General features: G+C 49.0%; 1 protein-coding gene across 1 annotated transcript in view; it reads right to left on the bottom strand.

The window, feature by feature from the left end:
• The window catches only part of snd1 (staphylococcal nuclease and tudor domain containing 1), a 326,061-nt gene that overhangs the window by 216,536 nt on the left and 94,253 nt on the right, over positions 1–15,272 (bottom strand). The window contains exon 16 of the mRNA XM_046328833.1: positions 10,311–10,420. Coding sequence (XP_046184789.1) covers positions 10,311–10,420 — 110 coding nt within the window. The remainder of the gene's footprint in view (positions 1–10,310; positions 10,421–15,272) is intronic.

Genomic DNA, 15,272 nt, shown 5'->3' with positions numbered 1-15,272 from the left:
TGGAGAAATCCCTGAGCAGTTTCCTTCTTCTCTGGCCACTGAGTTAGGAAGGGCGCCTGTTGCCTGAATGGGTGTATTGATACACCATCCAAAGTGTAATTAATAACTTTACCATGCTCAAAGGGATATTCAATGTCTGCATCTACTAATAGGTGCCCTTCTTTGCGATTCATTGGAAAACCTCCCTGGTCTTTGTGGTTGAAGGGACCTTACAGATAATTGTATGTGTGGGGTACAAAGATGGGGTAGTCATTTAAAAATCATGTTAAACACTATTATTGCACACAGTGAGTCCATGCAACGTATGTGACTTGTTTAAACTTCTTTGGGATAGGGGGCGGTATTTTGACGTCCGGATGAAAAGTGTGCCCAAAGTAAACTGCCTGCTACTTAGGCCCAGAAGCTATGATATGCATATTATTCGTAGATTTGGATAGAAAACACTCTGAAGTTTCTAAAACTCTTTGAATAATGTATGAGTATAATAGTACTGATTTGGCAGGCGAAAATCCGAGCACAATCCATCCAGGAAAAAAAACATTTTTGAGCTCAATCTGTTTTCCATTAGATTTCTACGGCAATCCCTTTTTAATAGAAATATGCTTGCAGTTCCTATGGCTTCCACTAGATGTCTTTAGAAATTGGTGTATGTTTTTCTTTTGAGAAATTAAGAAGTAGCCCTTTCCTTTCTGAGTGTCAAGCCGTGTGTACTCTTGCTTGGGGCACTTGTCCACAGGGTGCTGTCCTCAGATAATCGCATGGTTTGCTTTCATAATAAAGCCTTTTTGAAATATGACATGGTGGCTGGATTAACAAGAAGTTAAGCTTTATTTTTTTGTATTACACTTGTGATTTTGTGAAAGTTTAATATTTATAGTCATTTAATTTGAAGTAATACATTTCACCGGATGTTGTCAAATCGATCCCACTAAAGGGATTTGATCCCTAAAAAGTTTAAAGCTACTCCTGAACTTATTTAGGCTTACAATAACAAAATAGTTGAGTAACTTATTGGCTCAAGATGTTTCAGCTTTTCATTTTCTATTAATTTGTAAACATTTCCAAAAACATCATTCCACTTGACATTCTGGGCTATTGTGTGGGCAGAGGGGGAGAGAGGCAGAGAGGATAAGAGAGGTAGAGAGAGGTGGAGAGAGGTGGAGAGAGGTGGAGAGAGGTGGAGAGAGGTGGAGAGAGGTGGAGAGAGGTGGAGAGAGGTGGAGAGAGGTGGAGAGAGGTGGAGAGAGGTGGAGAGAGGTGGAGAGAGGTGGAGAGGGGGAGAGAGGTGGAGAGGGGGGAGAGAGGGGAGAGAGAGGGGGAGAGAGGCAGAGAGGATAAGAGAGGTAGAGAGAGGAGAAAGGTGGAGAGAAGATAAGAGAGGTAGAGAGAGGAGAAAGGTGGAGAGAAGATAAGAGAGGTAGAGAGAGGAGAGAGGCAGAGAAGATAAGAGAGGTAGAGAGAGGAGAGAGGCAGAGAAGATAAGAGAGGTAGAGAGAGGAGAAAGGTGGAGAGAAGATAAGTGAGGTAGAGAGAGGAGAAAGGTGGAGAGAAGATAAGAGAGGTAGAGAGAGGTGGAGAGAGGTGGAGAGAGGTGGAGAGAGGTGGAGAGAGGTGGAGAGAGGTGGAGAGAGGTGGAGAGAGGTGGAGAGAGGTGGAGAGAGGTGGAGAGAGGTGGAGAGAGGTGGAGAGAGGTGGAGAGAGGTGGAGAGAAAGAAAGAAAGAAATAGCATGTGGCGGGAATCGATCAAGTGAATGAAAGACCAAGTTGGAATTTAAAAAGACAGAAAGAGAGAAAGAATAAGAGAGGGATGGATAGACTGAGAAAGGTCAGAGGCCAATGAGTGTGTGTCCGTCCGCCAGTCAGTCCATTTCTGTTTGGCGGTCTCCCTAAGCGAACTGAAGCGTTGGGTGTTTGGTGATTAAAGCCGTGACATGGTGGTGGGCAGAGAGGGACCTCTGTGGGACCAGCACACAAGGTCAGAGCCACGCGTGGGAGGCAGACCAGCCCTCTTTAAATCCCACTTCCCTCAGTCTTCTATTGTTCTTTCTCATTCTGTCTATCACAGACAGTCGCGATGGAGGGATGGAGCAGAGAATACTCTGTTGCAGTCAGGACCTACAGCATATCACTTTTCACACTTCCATCTTCCTCTTTCCTTCCGTTTCCTACACCTCTGATCCATGGTTTCCCCACTCCCCTGTTCTTCTCCACGCAAAAACTCTGCACGCAATATAATTCATATCTATTACCACCAACAAACAATTCATGAACAAAAACCCTCCTTGACGTGAAATAGAGAAAGATGGAAAATAAACATGTAAAAATGTTTGCCGACAATGTACCTCAGGAGACATGGTTTCTAGGAGGAAACATCAAAAGAGCAACTTATTTGGGCTGCTTCTAAATGCCTTTGCCCTGAAAAACTGCCAAGAAGTACGCATGGGAAGAGGGAGCGAGTGTCAGTCAGAGATTAAGACTGCACACACTGAGAGAGAGAGAGAGAGAGAGAGAGAGAGAGAGAGAGAGAGAGAGAGAGAGAGAGAGAGAGAGAGAGAGAGAGAGAGAGAGAGAGAGAGAGAGAGAGAGAGAGAGAGAGAGAGAGAGAGAAAGAGAGAGAGAGAGAGAGAGAGACAGAGAGAGAGACCAAGACAGAGCAAGAAGCAGGAGAGAGAGAGAGACAGAAAGATAAAAAAAGATAGGCGGAGGGAGAGCGAGAGGTAGACACCAAGATGTTGAGAGCAAGAGAGAGATTTAAAAATAGTGGCAGAAATCATGGCTGCTCCTCTCAACCCGCTCCACTTTAATTATGAGCGTTTGGATCAGGAGAAATTAAGACGCCGTCGCCGCAGTGCTTTAGAGCGAGGACATTGAAGAGCGTGACGACACCCCAACATACCAGCCGACCCGTCAAGCCTGCACTGACACAGCATTCCTCAAAGGAGGAAAGGGGAGAGAGGAGGCGAAAGGAGGAGGGGGAAGTAAGAGAAGGGGCAGAGGAGAGGGAATGATGTTTGACATGGCGTCGGTTCGGCACACGCGAGGCCTTGAAGCTGAATATCCCTGCTAAGACTGCAAATTAACGGTATTGACAGTCTGATTCTGAAAAATACAAACACATCGGTGGAAATGTCTATGGAGAGAATTCCCTCTAAACTAATATGAAACCCCATTCACTGGAGAGAATTCCCTCTAAACTAAAATGAAACCCCATTCACTGGAGAGAATTCCCTCTAAACTAAAATGAAACCCCATTCACTGGAGAGAATTCCCTCTAAACTAAAATGAAACCCCATTCACTGGAGAGAATTCCCTCTAACTAAAATGAAACCCCATTCACTGGAGAGAATTCCCTCTAAACTAAAATGAAACCCCATTCACTGGAGAGAATTCTCTCTAAACTAATATGAAACCCCATTCACTGGAGAGAATTCCCTCTAAACTAAAATGAAACCCCATTCACTGGAGAGAATTCCCTCTAAACTAAAATGAAACCCATTCACTGAAAAGTAGACCACTTGGAGAGCAGCTTCAATCAAACATCATTCACTAAATTAAAAAGCAATCTGCACTCAGTCAGAAAACGTCCTAAAAGGAGTTCACCTGGGCTCCATTCGCATCCATTGGAGCGGAGCGGCAGTTTTAAAACGCAGTGACACTGGGAGGATTGGGGAGGGAAAAACTTTAATCGGGCCACCTCGAATAAGGCCCTCATTTTCAACCTGGGGAATGGAGAGATGAACAGTGGGATAACAGGATTTCTCTCCCCACTTGTTCTCTTTCCCTCTCAACCTCTCCCTGACTCTACTCCCTCCCTTTACCTCCCTCTCTCCCTCCCCCTCTTTCTCTTTCCCTCTCAACCTCCCTGACCCTACTCCCTCCCTCTCCCTCTTTCCCTCTCAACCTCTCCCTGATCCTACTCCCTCCCTTTACCTCCCTCTCACCCCCCCCTCTCTCTCTTTCCCTCTCAACCTCTCCCTGAGCCTACTCCCTCCCTTTACCTCCCTCTCACCCTCCCCCTCTTTCTCTTTCCCTCTCAACCTCTCCCTGACTCTACTCCCTCCCTTTACCTCCCTCTCACCCTCCCCTCTCTCTCCTTCCCTCTCAACCTCTCCCTGACCCTACTCCCTCCCTTTACCTCCCTCTCACCCTCCCCCTCTTTCTCTTTCCCTCTCAACCTCTCCCTGACTACTCCCTCCCTTTACCTCCCTCTCACCCTCCCCCTCTCAACCTCTCCCTGATCCTACTCCGTCCCTTTACCTCCCTCTCACCCTCCCCTCTTTCTCTTTCCCTCTCAACCTCTCCCTGACCCTACTCCCTCCCTTTACCTCCCTCTCACCCTCCCCCTCTTTCTCTTTCCATCTCAACCTCTCCCTCCCTTTACCTCCCTCTCACCCTCCCCCTCTTACTCAGTCCGTCCATCCCTCTGTACAATTAGCTTGGGCAGGGTTAAGAGTGCATTAGCCACAGTCAGTAGGTTAAGGCAGCAGCAGCAGTCTCTCCTAAGCATGCTAACTCACACGGACGAGAGAAGGTAAGAGGTACTTGCATGTCGTGTGAGAGAAGGAAGACTATTGTGTGTTTCTGAGGGTGTGTGTGACCGAGCCAACGTGGGTATGACTGGTCCTGCATGGCTCACTTGGTGGAGGATGGTGCTTCCACCGCCAGGGTTATGGGTTCGATTCCCGGGGCCACCAATATGTAAAATGTATTCACACATCCTCTGAAGCCCCCACCTGCTGTTCAAAGACCATTTCTGGCATTTTCTACAAGAAATCTGCCTCCAGAAATAAAAGCTTCTCCTCAGTGGGTGGGACCCCTAATCCTGCTCCACTGCTGCTTGGATTCCACCTGGCGATCTGTTCACCGTCTGCCCTGGTTGTCTCCCCCTGTCTGGTACAGGTACCCCCACCACACTCACCCCTCTCTCCCTGGCCTGTCTCCCCCTGTCTGGTACAGGTACCCCCACCACACTCACCCCTCTCTCCCTGGCCTGTCTCCCCCTGTCTGGTACAGGTACCCCCACCACACTCACCCCTCTCTCCCTGGCCTGTCTCCCCCTGTCTGGTACAGGTACATCCACCACACACACCCCTCTCTCCCTGGCCTGTCTCCCCCTGTCTGGCACAGGTACCTCCACCACACTCACCCCTCTCTCCCTGGCCTGTCTCCCCCTGTCTGGTACAGGTACCTCCACCACACTCACCCCTCTCTCCCTGGCCTGTCTCCCCCTGTCTGGTACAGGTACCCCCACCACACTCACCCCTCTCTCCCTGGCCTGTCTCCCCTGTCTGGTACAGGTACCCCCACCACACTCACCCCTCTCTCCCTGGCCTGTCTCCCCCTGTCTGGTACAGGTACCCCCACCACACTCACCCCTCTCTCCCTGGCCTGTCTCCCCCTGTCTGGTACAGGTACCCCCACCACACTCACCCCTCTCTCCCTGGCCTGTCTCCCTCTGTCTGGTACAGGTACCCCCACCACACTCACCCCTCTCTCCCTGGCCTGTCTCCCCCTGTCTGGTACAGGTACATCCACCACACACACCCCTCTCTCCCTGGCCTGTCTCCCCCTGTCTGGCACAGGTACCTCCACCACACTCACCCCTCTCTCCCTGGCCTGTCTCCCCTGTCTGGTACAGGTACCCCCACCACACTCACCCCTCTCTCCCTGGCCTGTCTCCCCCTGTCTGGTACAGGTACCCCCACCACACTCACCCCTCTCTCCCTGGCCTGTCTCCCTCTGTCTGGTACAGGTACCCCCACCACACTCACCCCTCTCTCCCTGGCCTGTCTCCCTCTGTCTGGTACAGGTACCCCCACCACACTCACCCCTCTCTCCCTGGCCTGTCTCCCCCTGTCTGGTACAGGTACATCCACCACACACACCCCTCTCTCCCTGGCCTGTCTCCCCCTGTCTGGCACAGGTACCTCCACCACACTCACCCCTCTCTCCCTGGCCTGTCTCCCCCTGTCTGGTACAGGTACCTCCACCACACTCACCCCTCTCTGTTCACCGTCTGCCCTGGCCTGTCTCCCCCTGTCTGGTACAGGTACCTCCACCACACTCACCCCTCTCTGTTCACCGTCTGCCCTGGCCTGTCTCCCCCTGTCTGATACAGGTACCCCCACCACACTCACCCCTCTCTCCCTGGCCTGTCTCCCCCTGTCTGGTACAGGTACCTCCACCAAACTCACCCCTCTCTCCCGAGCTTTCGCTCGCCTCCAGCACTCACGCACTGTTGGGGCGAATTACTCTGAACTTACAATGGCCCCAGGTCGTCTTATATATATTTTTTCTTGTGCATTTTGCCTCATGATTCCTGCATATTTTGTTGACTACAAACTTTCTCTACCCAACCATGGGACAGACTGTTTGTTCCCACACTAGAGACTCTATTGGTTACACAGACTGTTGGCCTCCCATCCTATTCTAACCATCTCTCACCTGCTTTGTATTCATGTTACCTGATGAAATTGCTGTACAATATGATCTTGTTACCATCTGATGCACATTCAGATGTCAGCTCAGGCAGAGCTCGCCCTGTACTATGCCGTGCCTTGATGTGCATGTACACCCCGGCCCATCTACTGTTGCTAGCCGCAATTCTGACTTGTGCTCTGATATCTGCTTCACTGATTTCTGCTCTCGTAAAAACCTGGGTTTTTAGCACGTTAACACTAGAAGCTTATTACCTAAAAAAGATCAATTGAAAGTATGGGTTCACAACTCCAATCCAGATGCGTTGTTCATTACTGAGACGTGGTTAAGGAAGAGTGTTTTGAACACTGGTGTTACCAAAAAAGGTTATAACCAGAAAGGTTAAGACAGATCTTTTGGGGTCAAGCTCCTGAAACTTGACCCCAAAAAAACATCTGGGTGAGATGGTTTAGACCCTTTCTTCTTTAAGATAGCTGCCCCTATCATCACCAAGCCTATATCCAACCGTTTTAACCCTTCTCTTCTTTCTGGGGAGGTTCCCATTGCTTGGAAGGCAGCCACGGTTCGTCCTTTATTTAAAGGGGAGATCAAGCTGATCCTAACAGTGATAGGCCTATTTTGCCTGGACTATAAAAGTGTTGGAAAAACTTGCCAATAATCAACTGACTGGCTCTCTTGATGTCTATAATATTCTCTCTGGTATGCAATCTGGTTTATGCTCAGGTTATAGATGTGTCACTGCAACCTTAAAGGTCCTCAATGATGTCACCATTGCCCTTGATTCTAAGCAAATATTGTGCTGCTATTTTTATTGACTTGTCCAAAACTTTTGATACAGTAACCATTTCATTCGCCTGGGCCAGCTAAGGAGTATTGGTGTCTCTGAGGGGTCTTTGGCCTGGTCTGCTAACTACCTTTCTCAAAGAGTGCAGTTTATAAAGTCAGAACATCTGCTGTCTCAGCCACTGCCTGTCACCAAGGGAGTACCCCAAGGCTCAATCCTAGGCCCCACGCTCTTCTCAATTTACATCAACAACATAGCTCAGGCAGTAGGAAGCTCTCTCATCCATTTATATGCAGATGATACAGTCTTATACTCAGCTGGCCCCTCCGGATTTTGTGTCAAATGCTCTACAACAAAGTTTTCTTAGTGTGCAACAAGCTTTCTCTACCCGTAACCTTGTTCTGAACACCTCCAAAACAAAGGCCATGTGGTTTGGTAAGAATACCCCTCTTCCCGCAGGTGTTATTACTACCTATGAGGGTTTAGAGCTTGAGGTAGTCACCTCATACAAGTACTTGGGAGTATGGATAGACGGTGCACTGTCCTTCTCTCGGCACATATCAAATATGCAGGCTAAAGATAACTCTAGACTTGGTTTCCTCTATCGTAATCGCTCCTCTTTCACCCTAGCTGCCAAACTAACCCTGATTCAAACGAGCATCCTACTAGATAACGGAGACATAATTTATAGATCGGCAGGTAAGGGAGCTCTCGAGTGGCTAGATGTTCTTTACCATTCAGCCATCAGATTTGCCATGCATGCTCCTTATAGGACACATCACTGCACTCTATACTCCTCTGTAAACTGGGCATCTCTGTATACCCGTCGCAAGACCCACTGGTAGATGCTTATTTATAAAACCCTGTTAGGCTTCACTCCCCCCTATCTGAGATATCTACAGCAGCCCTCATCCTCCACATAAAACAACCGTTCTGCCAGTCACATTCTGTTAAAGGTCCCCATAGCACACATCCATGGGTTGCTCCTCTTTTCAGTTCGCTGCAGCTAGCAATTGGAACGAGCTGCAACAAACACTCAAACTGGACAGTTTTATCTCAATCTCTTCATTCAAAGACTCAATCATGGACACTCTTACTGACAGTTGTGGCTGCTTTGTGTGATGTTGTCTCTACCGCCCTGTTATGCTGTCTTAGGTCTCTCTTTATGTAGTGTTGTCTCTCTTGTTGTGATGTGTGTTTTGTCCTACATTTATATTGTATTTATTTATTTTAAAAAGTCATTCCAGGCCCCCGTAGGAGGCCTTTTGGTAGGCCATCATTGTAAATAAGATTTTGTTTAAATAAAGTATACATTTAAAAACATTTTTAAAAGTTTATTTTTTAAGTCGCTTTGAATAAAAGCTAAATGGCATATATTACTTATTACTTACTTATATTATATTGTGTTGAGTATAATATTTTGTGTGTATGTTTGTGTGCGTGTTATGTATGTGTGTCCCTGGCAGCCAGAGCGGTCTGAGTCCGACTGTGCTCCATCACTAATACTCCTGCTAACCTCAATTCCACTTCCAAAGCTTTCAGTTGGGAATCTAGTGCAGCAATCTGGCTAGCTCAGCTCATCCTACACAGGCTAGCCTTCTAGCTCCACACCAGCCAAAACATTTGGCCTCAAAGCCACATTTCCATGACAATTAGAGGGGCTCAAAGGCGCATGGGATAAGCATGCCCCCGCAGAGCCCTTCAACAGGGTCCAACGGAGAGGAGAGTTACAGTAGGCTAGCTGTCCTCGGATCCAGTAGGCTAGCTGTCCTCGGATGCCAGTAGGCTAGCTGTCCTCGGATGCCAGTAGGCTAGCTGTCCTCGGATGCCAGTAGGCTAGCTGTCCTCGGAGCTAGCTGCCAGTTAATTCAGCAGCTTTCTGTTTAACATGTCAATAAACGTTTGGATCTAGGATCAGCTTACCGTGCCAAATTATACCCTTAATTATTAGTGGGGAGATACAAAACTGACCTTGAATCAGTTTGTAAAAGGGAGTATCTGGAGGGAGGGTGCGACAAGGCCACATTTGCCAGAGAGTATGAAAGGGGTTGGGAAGTCAGCCAATGAAAGGTTTTGGATTTGGGGCATAACAGGGTGGTTTTGAGGAGGCTAAATTATCGCCTGTCGTCCCCGTCTCCCCTTCTTTCTGCTCTACCATTATTAAACTGAGACGTTCTATGGATTTGGTCAATTGATGGAGTGGAGGACCGAATCATCTCTCCACGACCCGTCAGAAAAGGATGTATGGCAGAAGGACATGAGGGGAGGGAAGACTAGGCCTCGGTCCACAGTTAACACAAACAACTCCTATCATCAATTTAGAATGGCATTCACCAAGGGAAACTAGACACCAGAGTTCCATAGATGAACCTAAATGGAGGTTCAAACATGATCCAAAATTGGCGACCTTCTACGCAACTCAGAGGGTGTGTTCGTAAATTCACTCTGGTTATCAACTCCGATGTCAGAGCACTCGTCCGAGTGTGCTGAAGTGCAGAATAACTGATGAATATACAAACGTTAAACACCCGTTGTATATCGCCGGTGTCAGTAAACGTCGGCAAAAAAGCAGAATTAAATTGCTGCCAGCAGCACAGTTAGAATCACCAAATAACATGAACATGAAAACAGGAAAACCAGCTCTACAATAGTGAGTAAAATGGTCAGAGTGAGGTGTTCTCTCATTTGTGTCCAGAAGAATCTAGCAAGCTAGCTAATGTTAGCTTGGATGCTTGACTGCCGTTGTGAGGTCAGAACGCTCGGATCAACCCTACTCAAACCTATATCCAGTGTAGTCTCTGAACCCTCAGAGAAAGACACGTTCTAAATTTGCGAGGGGACAATCTGACAACGCTCTGAATTTACGAATGCCCAGACCACACTCTGTGCACACTCTGGCACTGCAGAGTGAATTTACGAACACACCGAGAGTCATCAAAAACCACACTAAAGAAAGCCAGGAGACAAAATGAAACTGGAGGTCGAATGTGATCCAATATGTCCGACCGCAAGACCAGCCAAACATGCAGTCGCAAGTAAAACCACTGAAATCAAAGATAATGGAGCCAAAATGAATGTTGCGCTTACCTCTCTCTGTAGTACCAGCTCCTTGGTGAAGGCCATGGCCTCGTCGCTGAAGGGCTCAGCCACCTGCATGCCGCCGGGCATGTTCCTGGAGCCGCGCGGACACTCGATACCTGGCCAATGAGAAACACAGAACAAGTGTCAGCAAAACAGCCAATAAAAGCAACTACGAGGCTAGACAACATTTAGACCAGTTAGAATGTTCCGGTCCAACAAGTTGAAGTTGCCCCTAACAACTGATACACGAGTCAAAATCTGACATTTATTTCAACCCGGTAACAACCCAGCTTTAGGACAGTTACGATACAACGATGCCACCATGACAAGTGAACTGGCACTAGAGATTAGTGGAGCTGAGCATTATCGTGGCAGCTAAATGGATCATTGGTAATCGCTGGTCAATCCTAAGCGTTTTCCCCCTCTGTGGTCATGTTGGGTTAACAGTTAACATCCTCTAAATTGCTGTGCTTCAATGACGGCAGCTTCATCCTTTGTTTGGCCGTCCCCTGGCGCTGACCTTGCTATTCATGACTATTAACTGCAGTGGGTCTTTTCACTGGGTAGTGGATTAAAAGAACAGCCTGGGGGAGGATGGGAGGGTTGGAGGGCAGGAGGGCTATAGGGGGGCTTGTTATAGGAAAGCTGTGAGGCGATGCATGCTTATCTCTTGCACTCAGAGTTGGCTGAGCGTGTGTGTTTGAAAGAGAATGTGTGTGTTTGAAAAGTTAATGTGTGAGCAAGTAGGGGTGGTGAGGTGAGGGGCAGTGTGGTGAGGGGCAGCGCGGTGAGGCGAGGGGCAGCACGTGAGGCGAGGGGTGGTGAGGGTCAGCGCGGTGAGGCGAGGGGCGGTGAGGGGCAGCGCGGTGAGGCGAGGGGCGGTGAGGGGCAGCGCGGTGAGGCGAGGGGCAGCGCGGTGAGGCGAGGGGCGGTGAGGGGCAGCGCGTGAGGTGAGGGGCAGCGCGGTGTGGTGAGGAGCGGTGTGGTGAGGCGAGGGGCGGCGCGGTGAGGCGAGGGGCGGTGAGGTGAGGGGCAGCGCGGTGAGGGGCGGTGAGGCGAGGGGCGGCGAGGCGAGGGGCAGCGCGGTGTGGTGAGGAGCGGTGTGGTGAGGCGAGGGGCGGCGCGGTGAGGCGAGGGGCGGTGAGATGAGGGGCAGCGCGGTGAGGGGCAGTGTGGTGAGGGTGAGCTGAGGGGCGGTGTGGTGAGGGTGAGCTGAGAGGCGGTGTGGTGAGGGTGAGGTGAGGGGCGGTGTGGTGAGCTGAGGGGCGGTGTGGTGAGGGTGAGCTGAGGGGTGGTGTGGTGAGGGTGAGCTGAGAGGCGGTGTGGTGAGGTGAGGTGTGGTGTGTGCTAGGCTAGGTTAGACTGTATGCTGAGTAGTGAGATGTGGTGTGCGCTAGGCTAGGCTAGACTCTTTATGCTGAGTGATGTGGTGAGGTGTGTGCTAGGTTAGACTGTATGCTGAGTGGTGAGGTGTGATGTGGTATGTGCTAGGCTAGACTCTGTATGCTGAGTGGTGAGGTGTGATGTGGTGTGTGCTAGGAGACTGTATGCTGTGTGGTGTGGTGTGTGCTAGGCTAGACTGTATGCTGAGGTGTGTGCTAGGCTAGACTCTGTATGCTGAGGTGTGTGCTAGGCTAGACTCTGTATGCTGAGGTGTGTGCTAGGCTAGACTCTGTATGCTGAGGTGTGTGCTAGGCTAGACTCTGTATGCTGAGGTGTGTGCTAGGCTAGACTCTGTATGCTGAGGTGTGTGCTAGGCTAGACTCTGTATGCTGAGGTGTGTGCTAGGCTAGACTCTGTATGCTGAGGTGTGTGCTAGGCTAGACTCTGTATGCTGAGGTGTGTGCTAGGCTAGACTCTGTATGCTGAGGTGTGTGCTAGGCTAGACTCTGTATGCTGAGGTGTGTGCTAGGCTAGACTCTGTATGCTGAGGTGTGTGCTAGGCTAGACTCTGTATGCTGAGTGGTGAGGTGTGTGCTAGGCTAGACTCTGTATTCTGAGTGCAGGGCCGATGCAGCTACTGTAGCTGGCGCTTGGCTAGGAACCTTTGATGTCTGGGATGATGCATTCAGTGGAAAGCAACTTGAGCTTCAATCGAGACGCCACCTCTTTGTCTTCTCCTCACGTCAGGACTTCAAACACACACACACACACTTGAGGAGTGAGCATGGTGCAGGGCTCTTCAACAAGCAAACAGCATTCCTCCTCTGTGGCTGTTGACAAGAACCCTCATATCTACGTAAACTAAGTCAACTTTGCAAACTACACACAAGCAAATCATACACACTCAACACCCATGAAAACTCCATCACACATTCACTCATTGTATCCCTCTATCCAATGCGTGCAGCATCTCTCTCTCTCTCACACACACACACACACACACACACACACACACACACACACACACACACACACACACACACACACACACACACACACACACACACACACACACACACACACACACACACACACACACACACACACACACACACACCCCGCTATCCTCTCTCCACCCTGTTGCATTGATTAATGTAAACTCAGAGTTTGTTGGTTCTGCTGGGCGCTACACCCAACAACATTGTGCAAACAAAGCAACATCAGCCTCCTGTCCAAAAAGTCTCAGAGTCATCTTAAAGTAATCTGGAGGCTCCCGCCAATCCTGATTGATCTTTATGCTAACCACATCCGACATGATTGGACTAGAGAAGAGAGGGGAAAAGGTGGACCGGGGGTCAAGTTTGTGATGATTGGGTCCTCATTTTGGCACTGACTGACTAACCAGCGCGCAAACACACACCCACACACGTTTCCTAACAATGCTGTGTTAGCAAAACTTCCCACACACAAGGACACACCGACAATTCTCATCTCACCCCTCCTCTAACAAAACAAAAACATATTTTCTGTTGAACCTGCGGCATGGCGAGAGCCACAGAGGATGAAGACTCAATTACCTCTTAATAGCCAGTAAATAGTCCCTAGATTAGCATTTAAATTGCCCAGTGTACGTTCCGCCCCGGCTCCAAGGAGGAAGGGAAAAGTCATTTCAGTCCAGCAGCATCCCCAGTATTTTTAGACATGTTTTGGCCTGGGATTGACCGAGTGAGTGGCTGGGCCAGTACTGTATAAGACCGAGAGAGGGGTAGAGAAAGCCAAGCTTAAAGTAAACTGTTTTCACTAAGGGATGTCCTTCTCTCTAGGACAGAGGGTGAGGATGGGAGAGACACAGGGGCACCATAGGGACAATAAAACCTGGGTCTGCGTTTTTCAATGTGGATCAAATCCAAACTAACAACTGTTTCAATTAAACGTATCAACAAATCACCAAGCTTTTGATTAGCTGAGGCAGGTGGAATTGCTGGGCTACCCTATGGGGCCAGACCCTTTACCCAGCCCCCGTATGGACACACACACACAGCTCTGCTCAGTAGTGCTGGGCTACCCTATGGGGCCAGACCCTTTACCCAGCCCCCGTATGGACACACACACACAGCTCTGCTCAGTAGTGCTGGGCTACCCTATGGGGCCAGACCCTTTACCCAGCCCCCGTATGGACACACACACACACAGCTCTGCTCAGTAGTGCTGACCAGCCACGCGCATAAGATGTAATGTTTTAAAATCGGTGATCCCGATGAGCGATGCGCTGGATGAAATACGGCCCTTCCCCGTCCCAGCCTCCTCTGCCCAATCCTCCCTCACACACACAAACGTACACAGTCATTTACACACACACTTTCTCAAAAAAGACGACACACACACATAGGTGCCCTGGAATAGCTGCTGTACAAATCACCTATGGCCAGAGCATATGTGCTACTGAGCACTGTGGTTCAGACAGCTCCATGTTTTATGCAAGCAGACAACTTCACTCCTGTGATGAAAACACTCAGACAATCTCTCTCCCTCTATCATTCCCTCTCACTCCCTTCCCTTCTAAATCTTTAATTCCCTCCCACCAGCTCTTTTAATCACTTTCTCCATCTCTCCTTGCCCTCTTCTTTCCTTTCAATCACTTGTCCCCTCCCCTCTTCCTCCCCCTACGCCCCTCTACTTCCCCCTCTCTTCCTCCCCCAACATCCCTCTCTACTTCCCCCTCCTCCTACATCCCTCTCTACTTCCTCCTCTCTTCCTTCCAGCTACAACCCCTTCTCTCACAGTCTTCTTCAATTGCAAGTCACAAACAGTGAAGTGAGAGGACGGTCAGAGAGGCTTTTAAATGTGCCTTTAAATGGCCATTGAGAGACAGTGAGATTGGATTATCGAGGAAGAGGCGGGGGTTGCTTTGCTACACATAGCCTGTACTTAATATAGCCTACCTGTCGACTTCCCGTGACAATGTTGCAAAGAGCAGCAGCTAACTAAAGGGGCTGTGTAGCTCCAAACCAATCATTTAACGCCTAGTTTCACATTTTGTTAACTACTTGTCCAAGATATCGGTTACATGGAAAAAAAGACTTAGAAACACACAAAAAGCAGACACTTTTGACAAAAAACACGAAAATGTTGCCTCTACCTGCAGCTACTAGCAACAAAAATGGTGGAGGAGAACAGCCTGGTGACCCAGTTCTAAAGTAGATTCGCAAAATGAACAAAAATATCAAAGAGAAAATTGCAAAAGAGGGCAAGGATGTGGCTGAAATACAACATACAGTGAGCGCACTGAAAACAAAAGTGGACACACTCCACCAAGTTACAAATGCCGAAGAGATGATATCAACATTGGAGGACAAGAACACCCGCCTAAACCACACTGTTGAAAGAAATTGAGATTGTGATCGAAAATCTTGAAGAACGAGTTCAATACCAGGAAAGTTAGTCACAGAAACACACTTCGGATCAGAGGGGTTCTCGAAATCCACATAAATATGGCGGAGTGTATGAAAGACCTTTTACTCAGTCTAGTTGAGGACACACTGGAGGATGTTATTATTTATTTACTTTTCACTGGAAAGGGACAAA

Source organism: Oncorhynchus gorbuscha, linkage group LG25 (assembly GCF_021184085.1).
Source record: "Oncorhynchus gorbuscha isolate QuinsamMale2020 ecotype Even-year linkage group LG25, OgorEven_v1.0, whole genome shotgun sequence".
Lineage (NCBI taxonomy): Eukaryota > Metazoa > Chordata > Actinopteri > Salmoniformes > Salmonidae > Oncorhynchus > Oncorhynchus gorbuscha.
The sequence above is the reverse complement of the archived record's forward strand: the minus strand, read 5'-3'. Positions and strand labels throughout refer to the sequence as shown.